Source organism: Macrobrachium nipponense, chromosome 37, assembly GCF_015104395.2.
Source record: "Macrobrachium nipponense isolate FS-2020 chromosome 37, ASM1510439v2, whole genome shotgun sequence".
NCBI classification, from domain to species: domain Eukaryota; kingdom Metazoa; phylum Arthropoda; class Malacostraca; order Decapoda; family Palaemonidae; genus Macrobrachium; species Macrobrachium nipponense.
In genome coordinates, this window is record NC_061097.1 from 12,380,435 (window position 1) to 12,392,934 (window position 12,500).

The following is a 12,500-nucleotide window of genomic DNA, read 5'->3' on the forward strand; positions in this document are numbered from 1 at the left end:
GTAATAGTTTCAATAGCAGGCAGTCGTCAAATCTTCATGGATGCCATCAGACTTCTAATCATTTGAAGAAGGTCCCCCAGCGAAAGTTTTCATTTCATTTTAACCTATTCTGTTCATCCATTCTTAAGAAAGCCTCCCAGTACGCACACACACACACACAGACACAGACAGACACACACAAAGTAATAGCTAAAAGTGAAAACAATATCTCCACCCAGCTTTGGCTTTGGAAGGAACATTTTTTGAAAATACCAAGGCGTTGTAAACTTGGCAAAGTTAAAGAAATTCTGGTTGAGGACGAGTTTGAGGGAGAATCTAGAGTAACTTCAAGACAGAATCTGGTTTTCTTCAGGAAGTGAGAATGGTTAGACAATTCTAATTCTCAGAGGGCAGGGTCGTAGATACTGGTAGCAAATTTGCCATTATTCATCACTGTAATAAACTTTATTTATTGATGTTTTCAAAGGATGTATCAGCAGCTGATTTAGTATTAGACCAGACTAAAATCTGGATTGTGTGCAAAAATACTTTGTTCATCCTTTGTGTTGCTTAAAATCTTTGTTCAACTTCTGTCATGCGAGTTATAAAGTATTTAAGTTAAATTTACAAGTATGCAGTTTAAAAAAAATGGTTGTCAATGTCACATTCCACAGGTAATTTTGACAGATGAAAATTCTACACCTTTTTTTTATCATTTATATAAAATCTTGAGAGTGTGTGTATCTCAGTAAAATGACACACTGCCTCCATTTTCTTACCCACAAAACAAAGCCTTCACATAGTCTGGTAAACAATCATATCTCATTTTTCCGGCCCTGCAGGTTTTTGTGTTAATTACCTTCTTTCCTTGGCTAATGACAAACCCACTTCTCGAAGGAAAACAGGTTAGAACATCAAAGAGATAAAAGGTAGAAAAAGAATTCCATATTCTGACGATGAATTCTTTCAGCTCATAAGCCTAGAGGTCGAATGTATTTATCAGAACCAGGAAGCATAAAGCTAATTATTTAGAAAATCCACAAGAAAATTCTAGTGTGATATAAGCAGACGGATAAAGACTTCAGTCTATAATAAGCTCTGTTGGAATTGTAAGATGATTCTGGGATCAGTTCCTTCCGAGAGTAAGGAAAATAATTAATCTAATCTCTCGCTTTACGAGTTTACAAAACAACTCTCAAGAGTCCTTATAATCAAAATGCGAATTTTGTTTGACAAACTTAACGAAGCCAAAATGAGAGAAGTCCGAACGCACAGAGACTGCTAGCTTTACCACCACTAATCAAAAGGTTAATCACTGCAATTTGTTTTGATTTGATTAGAGATTCGGCAAAGCTTTTGCGTGACGACTGCCATGAAACCGCGTCTGGCAAGCCTTGTTAGTGCTGCGGGAAATCAAAACTCCGAAAGCCCCTCCAAATGACCTCCTATTTGCTTTTTGTTTTCTATCACTTAGTCCGACCTCTCTCTCTCTCTCTCTCTCTCTCTCTCTCTCTCTCTCTCTCTCTCTCTCTCTCTTGAGGGTTGACGTGTACGTGGGTCTGGTTAGGGATATGTACCGCATGTATACGTACATTATACATTGAATTTTTGATAATTGTACTTACGTATGCATATGTATTGAGAAAGATTATGTATATGTGGTAGTTGATAGGTGTCCAGATAAAGACTATATTATATATAAACGCTGTAACACAGGAAAATAATACGTTTACATGTGCACATGTAGTTCATATGTATCACGTGCGAACATTTCATTATAAGAATGGTAAGAGCAAACGGAATTTGAGAGTCTCTCTCTCTCTCTCTCTCTCTCTCTCTCTCTCTCTCTCTCTCTCTCTCTCTCTCATTGGAACACACCATGCAATGTTATTAGGTAAAGTTTGCAAAGAGCGATTTCTTACGGGATTTTCGTTGATGAGCCAGGTGAGGGTTGCGGCAGGCTTGCTCCTGGAGGAGGTGCAGTTGAGGGAGGCCGTCTCGCCCACCCGGTAATGGCTCCTTCCCCCACTGATGGTGGGTCCTCGCTCCGGCAACTCTGCAGTGAACAGAACACACACAATGACAACCATTAGAATCAAATAATGGTAAAAATGGCTGAGCTCTCATGTGCCTCCCTGGCGTATGTAGAATGCGTGTGGGCATGTGTCTTTCATTGATTCGCATGTGTAAGAATTATAGTATGGAAGCCATATATTCATGTCATATGTATAATATATGCATATGTGCTTAGAAGTGAGAACGTATATGGTATGCGAATGAATACGTGTTATAATGGTGTTTGTATGCGTGTGCTTAGAAAGAATGAATATACTATATGATTAGGCTTAGAATATTGAAGTTCGCTCGTGGTTGTTCCTCGGATTCTGGACTTGATTCAGTACCAGATGTCACTTCTTAAAAAAAAAAAAAAATTAATCCTGAATGAGAAAATTTTCTCCTGGTAATGTATGATGAGTGTATGTTTACCTGAAACATTGCTATTCATTAAAGTAAAGAATATATTAAGGGAATATAGATAAGGTATGAACAGGAGATACGCATGAAATGTTATTTGAGTTTATGAATTTTATGGTGCTTGCCGATACTTTATTTTCTGTTCCTATTTACTTCCTTTTTTTGGTTTATATATTCACTCGCTCCTTTGTAACAGTTTCAATTCTACTCTGTTTTTTTCCATCTGACCATCCGCCTGTGGAGTTTGCGCATGGTAACACTGCGTCCCAGGCTTTAAATAATATCCTATTTCGAATATTAACGGTGTAATTCGCATACAGTAAATTATTAAAACACTTCTCAGTTGCAAATGTACACCCAGATATCCTTTTATTTACCTAAAACTTACACATAGCGTAACTATGTAAAGCCCGGGACGCAGTGTTACCATGCAAAAACACCACAGGCGGATGGACAGATGGAAATAAACAGAGTATAGGAAGCTGGAAGCTTCTTTGAACGTGATTGAATGAATGAATATAGAGTTTTAGGTCAAAAGCCAAGCACTGGGACCTATGAAGTCATTCAGCGCTGAAAAGGAGATTGGGAGCAGACAGGTCTGAAAGGTGTGACAGGAGGAAAGCATCTCAGTTGCACCACGAAATAACCGTTATGGGAGGGTGGATAGCAAGATGGAAGAACAATAATATGAAGGGAAGTACAGTAAAAGGAATGAAAGGGGTTGCAGCTAGGGACCGAAGGTACGCTGCAAAGAACCTGCAGTAATGCCTACAGTGGACCCTGTGACGTGCACTGACGGCATTAGGCCCCAAAGGGGTGAAGCTTCTTTTTCGTGCTCATGTAAGTATACCTTATGTGTGCTCATTTAGGTAAATGTATAAGTGAGTGTTTCGTTACACTTTGACTGTTGGTCGGGTTCTTGTCGATATTTCAAAGATTCACTCGTGAAAAACTGCCAACTGTACTTGTCATGATTTTCTATCAGTTAAATCTCGGAATTATTAATATCTCCGTATGCTGATCCTGTGGTCATTCACAAAATGAAAAGGCTCATATCAACATTGTGGTAATTAAGCGTTGCCATATCTCAAAGCTGTTTTTTTTTTTTTTTTATAGTCTGTTCAGCCAGAATCAGAAAAATGTCCATGCCATCATCACCACCAAAAGGCCGTATATTCATCGGCCTCAGTTCATTTCTGATGAGGAGTTATTTTCTTGAATACATGTAGAAAAGCCACAGAAAAAAGTCACAGAAAAAGTCACATCAATCTTTCCCAGATAGTGACCCAAAGAGTTTTAACCCGGTATGCGTCCACCTTTGCAGCGTATTTAGTACAAACCCGTTGGGGATTACCGCAAAAACATGCAAAAAAAGAACTGAAAATATTATGATGATAATGACCCCCAAGAAATACTGTTAATTTTTCCCCTGTGACTTTATTACCAACCACAGTAAATTGTGACTTTTTTTCCTGTGACGTTTTCTAGCCTAAATGGTGACTGTTTTCTGTGAATATTTTTTCTATGACTTTATTATCGGCCACCATTTTCTTAGACTCGGCCACTATAATACCTCATTATCAAAAGTTCATAACTCCTTTGTCAGAACTGAAATTTAGGTTCAGAGACTAGATAGAAAGCAGGACATGCAAAATTATTTCTCTCTCTCAACAGTCATGGCGTAGCAGCTTCAGCAAGAGAAGCTCTGGTATTTCCCCCGTTATGATGAGATCTTTCTCCTGAATGTTGCCCGGTATTTTACCGAACTAGTTTTTCTATGGCAGTAACTGAAATTTGCGTTATCCAACGCAACACTTAAGAAAAAATATTATGCCCGATATCTTCCCTTAAAACAGCGGGACGCAATATCTTAAGAACTAACCATAGAATCTTTTTTAAAAATAATTTCATTATGTTCCCTACACCCAAATTTCCCATGGGATATTTCTTTGAACTAATCTAACCTAACCCAACCTAACCTAACCTAACCTAGGGGTATGGCAAAAACACCGGCGGTGGTGCAATGCTTTATACATCTCGTGGACTTTGCTCCCGGATACCTATTTGCAGATGGAGAATATTTTCCGAAGGAAAATCAAGTGAGCAGTTCCTTTTTCGGAGACAAGTTGAATGCGGAGTAGAATAAAAATACTTCAGCTTTGAGATATGGAAACATTTAGTACAACTTTGATGTGAACAGTTTCAGTTTGTAAATAACAAACGGATCGGTGTAGAGATACACATTCCAAGATTTAATTGATAGAAAATAGTAATAATAATAATAATAATAATAATAATAATAATAATAATAATAATAATAATAATAATATTCTTTATTTCAGCTCATGTAGTGTACAAGTAGAGATAATACAATACAAACAATCTAAATACCTGATATAAATTGATAAAAATGATAATCGGCAATATCCACATAGTTACTGAAACAATGGTAAAAATAGTAATTATAATAACGGTAATGGCAATATCAATAAAGAGAATAATAGTGTAAATATTAAAAAAGATACAAATTAACAACAAGTTACATACAATTAGTTTGCAGCTAGGGACCTGGGGTGGTTACAGGAGTCAGGCTCCGAGGGCTAAATACGAACAATGAACAATGCAATGATAACATCAATGATAATAGTAATAAACATAATAATAATAATAATCATAATAATAATAATAATAACAACAGATTCTGCAGATGACACTTAAATGGATTACGAAAATAGAGAGTAAATATCACAGCAACTCAGGCCACCCCATCTATGGAACAGACGCTTCACTCTCCCATCATCAGCACATTTTTTTATCTTCTTTCCTCACTGCTCAGGATGCATTGTGTAAGCGAGTTGCTGCTTTTTCCAAGTCGGGTGATCAGACTGGACATTGTTCGCCTGACAATGATTTTTAAATTATCCAGGCGGTTTTGTAAGAACATTTGCGTGGCAGAATGTCGTTGTGAACAACAGTGATATGTCTCATGGCCTCTCGTGCATAGTTCGTCCAAAGGGAACAGCCATATATGCTGTGGCAGTACGAGCAGAAGAGCAGCAGTTTCGTGTTTCTGTGATAAAAGGCAAACTTCCTTGCAATCATGTTGCCAGTTGCAACTAGTTAACGACGCCTCCGTTCTATGGCTTTCGTATCATTTAGGTCGTCCGTGATGACGTATCCCAAATACGAAAATTCATTCACAAAATCCAGACAATGATTTCTGAGGAAAATTTGTGGTTCCGCAATATGCTTACATGACCTCGGGAGCAGCAAACTTGTGCGCACTGTATCTTAGTTGCAATGCTTAGGATATATAATTCTTCTCCATAGCTGTAGCAAGTGTCGATTAGTTGCTGGACACCTTGCAGTAATGGGGAAATCAGAACCATATCGTTGCCGAAACAAATTATTTATTGTTGTTTCGTAGATAGAGCATCCAATTGGAAGTGAGTTCATTTTTTTCATTCAGGGCATCTGTGTACATACTGAACAGGTATGGAAAGAAAATGCTCCCTCGCCGGAGCCCGTTTAGGGAGCAGAAGTTGTACAACTTTACATTAACTTATCTGACAGAATTACTGTATGAAGAACCAGCAATACAAAATACCAGTTAAATATAGAGGTTCGCCTCTTTTGTGTAGCTTCAGGAAGACCTCCCGGTAGTTTATTTTGTCAAATGCTTTTCTCACATCTACAAAACATAGCAATACAGGAGAGGATGATGATAGGTAATAGTTCAGCAATTCTTTCAGGATGTGGACACAGGTTTCGGTTGAGTGGTTTGCTTTAAATCCGAACTGGTTGTCTGTAGTATAGATAGGAGAGAAGTCTCACGAGAAGAACCGACTCAAGTATCTTTGACAGGATTATAGTAAATGCAATCGGACGATAATCACCAGGGCCAACAGCATCCTTTAGCTTGTTTGTGATTAATGATATCAAGTGAACTAAGAGTAGGGGGTCAGGGAGAAACTGGTGGATTATGCACACGTTGAATAGGTCAACTGGCAAAATGTAAATTATCAGGTGGCCGTAAGACCATCGCATCGCAGCAGCTGGGTAATTTATGATTGGGTAAATTCTAAAAAGTATTTGATAAAACAAATAAATCATAAAACTTCAGAAGAACAGAAAACCTAGACATATAAAGCTTTCTTATCCTTTGACAGATTAATTGTAACATGTATAGTTTTGAAGCTACAAGTATTTTACATTACACTATGACAATAGACACCTGGTACATCTATTTTTATTATATATATATATATATATATATATATATATATATATATATACAATATATATATGTACATATACATAAACCAATATATATTATCATATTATATTATATATATATACATATATATACATATATACATATATATATATCAATACTATATATATATATATATATATATATATATATATATATATATATATATATATATCGCACTGCTACCACCAACAGTTATATATATATATATATATATATTATATATATATATATATATATATATATATATATATATATATATATATAATTTTTGGAGGTAGCAGTGCGATAGTTGTTAGGAACAGCCCAGATATGGAGGATTGAACTAGCAAGCACGGCCTGGGAGAGATTGCAACCGAAAATGTGGTGCAATGTCTATTTTTAGTACTATAAATAATGTTATGATTGCAGGTACTATTCTCCAGCGTACGCACATCCATAAATACACTTGGACATCTCCAACTAGAAACCAAATAGATCCATTATTCGCGAAAGAAAAAGAATAATAAGGAATATTAGGAGCTACAAATGAGCACTGTCTGCATGACCACCAACTTGTCATTGTAACACTAAAGAAGAATATAGTAGCACTGAAAACAAAGTTTAGAGTATCTTGGCTTGATGTAAGAAAACTTCTTGAAAGTCAACATTACGGATCTTTTGCAAATGAATGTTGGAAAAATTATGCAGTTTACCAAAACAATATCTGCGGTGGAGCAAGCAGTCAATGAGGACTAATTTAACATAAGAAATATATCTTTCTGTTGGAAGAAAATATTGAGGTATGGGATAACTAGACGGATTCTGTAGAGATAAGACGAGATAACTGGAATATAATGAAGAAAAGATGGTACATAAAGAAAAATCTCATTGAGGAGGTAAAAAACTCCAAGTCAAGAGAGTGAAGGCAAACGAGGATGAAGAAGTAAGAGGAAATATATAGATATAAAGGCTGATAATGCTGACTAAGCAACAGTCAAAACAGGAAAGACAAGGTAATACAACGTTTGCTGAGTAAATACAGACCGATGCAGAATTATAGCCCCTCACTTGGGGCGTGTCTCATGTCACCAGACTGACTGGCTGGTATGTTAAGTATATCTTAGTTTTACCAGACCACTGAGCTGATTAACAGCTCTCCTAGGGCTGGCCCGAAGGATTAGATATTTTTACTTGGCTAGGAACCAATTGGTCACCTAGCAACGGGACCTACAGCTTATTGTGGGATCCGAACCACACTATATCGAGAAATGAATTTCTATCATCAGAAATAAATTCCTCTGATTCCACGTTGGCAGAGAAGGGAATCGAACTTCGGACCACCGTATTGGCAGCCGAGCGCGAAAACCACTCATCCAGCTAGGAACTAATGGCTGATATGGAAAAGAATAAATAGTTAGAGGATGTTCGCATTAATTGATTCGGCTAAGTGTTCAACGGACTGACTCTAAAATTGGCTTTTTGCTTTTCCAATATAAGTTGCATTACAACAACTACGAGTATACTTGCAAACCACAGATGACTGTGGCTTTTTAGATTGTCTTTAAACTTAAAGAATTTTGCTTTGGATATTTTTTTGGCATGAATATAATTTTGAGACTGTCTTGGGGTAAAATTCGCGTAGCGATCTTGATAACTTGTGTTTTAATGAATAATTTTTACTTATATAAAGCAAGGAGAAATAAATCATTCTTTTTATTGACGCTTTTGGAGGACATGGAGACCAGCAAATGCCTCACAGTCCTCACAGAATGAAGGGTTTTCACATGACATCAAGTACCCACAAGTGAATTTTGTATATCCCATCCTTAGCCTGGACGAAATCGTTTCTAGTCTCCTTGGCATATAAGGGGTATGACCAAGGAGATACTGAAGCGTAATACTGCGTATCTTCTGATTTGTTTCAACATTTTCCAAAAAGTACTGCTAAAGGTTCTCCGTTTTCTGACCTACAAGAGGAAATGCATTCCTAAAGCAGGAAGCTCCAGTGTTCTGGAGAGGTGACTGCTGACTTAGCAAGTTGATCAGCTTCTTCATTCCCCAGAATCCCAATATGGGAAGGAACAAGCAAAAATTCTCTTCTTTACCTCTCATTCTCACTAACAACAACCATTCCACTACATCTAAAATCATTGGGTGTAAAAAGCTAATAGATCCTAAAGACTGAAGAACTTCTTCTCAAGTCCCAATATGTAGTAAGACTATTTCCATAGACAGATCAATATTTCAATATGAACATCTTTAACAAAGCTATTCCTATCATTTACAGTGTGCTCATTAATGGCTACATGAACAATAATGGGAGCAATGACCCTTAAGTTTGTAGTTAACATAATGGGCTGCATGGTAGGTACACCCAGTTGTATGTAGTACCATTTAGCAAACCATATATTCTTTGTGGCCTAGAACCTAATGCATACGAATTTGAATGGACAAACACACACGCGCACACACACACACCCACACACACACACACACGGGGTCACTGATTTAAATTAACCTTTTCCAGGTATTTCTATCTCATGTCTTCCCTTCATCTCTTCCTTTACCTCTCCTGTCTTCTCAAGTGGTGTCTCCCTGTCTTCTCTTAGACCCTCGCCTCATGCCCCTAGCATTCCTAATTCCATGATCTTTGGTAAAACTTATTATTTATAGTTTCCAACGGACCCCCTCCTCATCAGAGGCCCAAACAATTTCAATCATGACTCTTGGGCTTTCTTTAACTCATCAATAACTTTTACTGAGCCGCTTAGGAGTTCATTTCGCTTGGTATCTAACACCATTTATCCATTTGAGCATCGTCATTTCCACCACAACTCTTATTTTGTTTTGTTTTTTCAGTGGTGATGCTTCTGGCCCATACAACTTAGCAAGTCATACTCCCAATTTATGCACATTGGACGTCACCCTAACAGGGACTCTTAAACTCCTGTACTCTTGTATTCCTGATACCTCATTCTACCCAAATGTTATTCATTATTCGTCGTGTGGGAATCCTGCAGTATCTTGGTAGAGGGAAGACTGAAGTGTATTCCTTGGATTGTTGATCTAAGTATATTTACTACTAGACGCTAATAGTGGGAATCCTTAAACCTAGGGCACTGGGTGCTTGCCTGACTTAGGTCACCCTGCACCTTGCAAGTAAACTTATTTGAAGTTGGAGTAGTCAAACACAAGGATACATAGTAACATAACTTTAACCTAACCTACGCTGCTTGCCCTAACCTGATCAGTCTTCCAAGCATTACCACCAGATATGCCATGGGGTCCTAACCTAAAGTAGCTCCAAAGGGCAAAGACCCCATCCATGCAAGGTACTGGCTCCTAAGCCTAGGCTAACACAGTCTAGGAAAGTTGTTACTGTACATGGAAATGTTTGACATAACTTCAGATCCCACCAGTCTAGCAAGGATTTTACATCCTAAGTCAGGTTAAGTAAGTTACCCCACCCCCAACCCATGATCCCAGATAAAACTGATTTCATATTTTACACTGGATTAGTGTAGATGAAATTACAGCATAGCCCTGGGTTCACTGGTTTTTGTTTAATCTCACCGCAAAACCCTGGCCGCCCAATGCAGCCCTCCTATTGCAGTTAGCCATACAGTTGGAGGTTATGATGGGTTAACCTTCACTTGAAAAGGTAAATATAGTCAAAATTGTTCAAATCACAGTAAAAAACTAGCAGACAACCATATTATACTCCAGCATTCAATATTGCAACTAATGAACCTAAACATTTGTTAGTATTGATTTGTTTCTTAACTGATTTTCATATTATCTGCTCAGATTCACATCTGAGTTTCTCCCAGAGGATCGATCGCAATTGTTATGCTAATAAAACGAATTCCTGTCGGAGTTTCTCCTATGACAGTGAGAGATTCTGAACGATCACGATTTCTGTGCACCTACGCACACTTACACGAAAATGCATGCTTACACACACACACACATACATACATACATACATATATATATACTATATCTATATATATATATATATATATATATATATATATATATATATATATATATGTATATATATATATATTATATATATATATATATATACCTGCTAGATCATCTAGATTTTATTAATGCTGCCTCTGTTCTAAAATATTTCTACTCGTATTTTGGAAAACTTGTTCTCTTTACATATGAATGGCATTTCATTCTAGTTTGTTCATCATTTTATGGACAATGTTCCTTTGCACTCTACAGTCTGTCCGCTCATTTTTACCCTATTTCTAAACATAGTACATAATTTTTGCATTTTGCATGTCTTGCACAATCTGCTTCTTTTCCATACGAGCAACAGTAGCTACTATGTTCCATTTTCATCTTATATTTGATTATAATTACCGCTTAGTTTCTATTGTGTTCCGTTTCCCTGGGGGTGATCTATTATCTCCATTTTTTTTTAGTAATGAGATCTGATTTTCTCAAATCGCACAGGTTGGTTCTGTTCCCAACCTATTCCCGATTTCGTTATAGCTCCCGATCGAATGCTGTTCCACACTAATCATGTCTTACGCTTCCGAGCAGGAAAAAGAAAGGGAAAAGAAATAAAGAAAAGCGCATCAATTCTGATCTCACAACGGAGCGGCCATTTGTACCTCGATGATAATTAATACATTATTTGAATACGCCTCAGCTCGGGCACCCAACCCATTAGGACACTTACCGACGTCCTGATTGGATTACCGTGTCCCAAAAGCCCGAAATTATTGTCATGGCGGAATTATGATAAGGAAATAAAATAATATCGTTCTGATCCGAAATGGAAATTATTGTTGCCAGTGGATTCTGGTCGAATTCATCCGGGTTATTAAGATTTGAGAGTAACGGCTAATATTGCTCGGCGTTGACGGTATTATCGGAATTAAAATGTTGATGAACAGAGATGAAAGAGAGGCTTCGCTTGTTTCTTCGAATTGCTTAAAGCATATTTTTGAATTTTATGCTTCCATTTGCTTTCTTTTCCGATGAAGGAAGCATCCCCAAATTGTTATGTTATATTGCTATTTATTTCATGTAAATCAAGTACTAAAATGAGACTTAATGCAATCGTTGCATGTTTACTAACTAATAATTTAATCGTGTAGTTTTCTGATGAGAAAGGCGTATTTGAATGGCTGTTTTAAACAGATAAATTGGTACATTGCCGCAAATCTAATGTAAATCAGGTACTCTCATGACAATTAGGTCTTTGGTTAGATGACTCGCATTTGCGAAAAGCATTTAAAGATTAAATAAATAATCAGACTACTCATTTATTATGAGAAAATGATTTGTATAATAATTTTTTTAACGGCTGATGTTCTTATTAATTCAGCTTTTGAACACATTTTTAAATGATACACTCTCGCATTGAAGAATTGACATAATACTGGGCGTTATTTTCGATAATGATAGTTATGCAGAACTATTTGGTATTCAGTCATTAAACCAGCGTTGTGGCTGCCATGAGCGAGCAATTCAGAGACTGACTGGCCATCAGGAACTGAGAAGTTACTTTTCGCCTGCGACTTATACGGTCAGCAAGTGGATAGTGTTCTTCAAGTTCGTTAGTATATGACGGTAAGTGAATCGCTTTACACGAGTCATCGTCATATTCCCACGTATGAGTTTTGCTTTTGCTAATATAAATCGAAGGATTTGAAAATCAGAAAGAGTTAAAGTGCAAACGAAAGTTAGATCATATTTAGTCCTGTGTGATCTGAATCAGGGCATGAATGAAACTGTTTACAAAAGATACCGCGGCAAGATAGAT

General features: G+C 37.0%; 1 protein-coding gene across 1 annotated transcript in view; it reads right to left on the reverse strand.

Annotated features, from left to right (window-relative positions):
- The window catches only part of LOC135209024 (uncharacterized), a 501,080-nt gene that overhangs the window by 18,920 nt on the left and 469,660 nt on the right, over positions 1-12,500 (reverse strand). Inside the window, exon 6 of the mRNA XM_064241559.1 lies at positions 1,902-2,035. Within this exon, the coding sequence (XP_064097629.1) occupies positions 1,902-2,035 (134 nt within the window). The remainder of the gene's footprint in view (positions 1-1,901; positions 2,036-12,500) is intronic.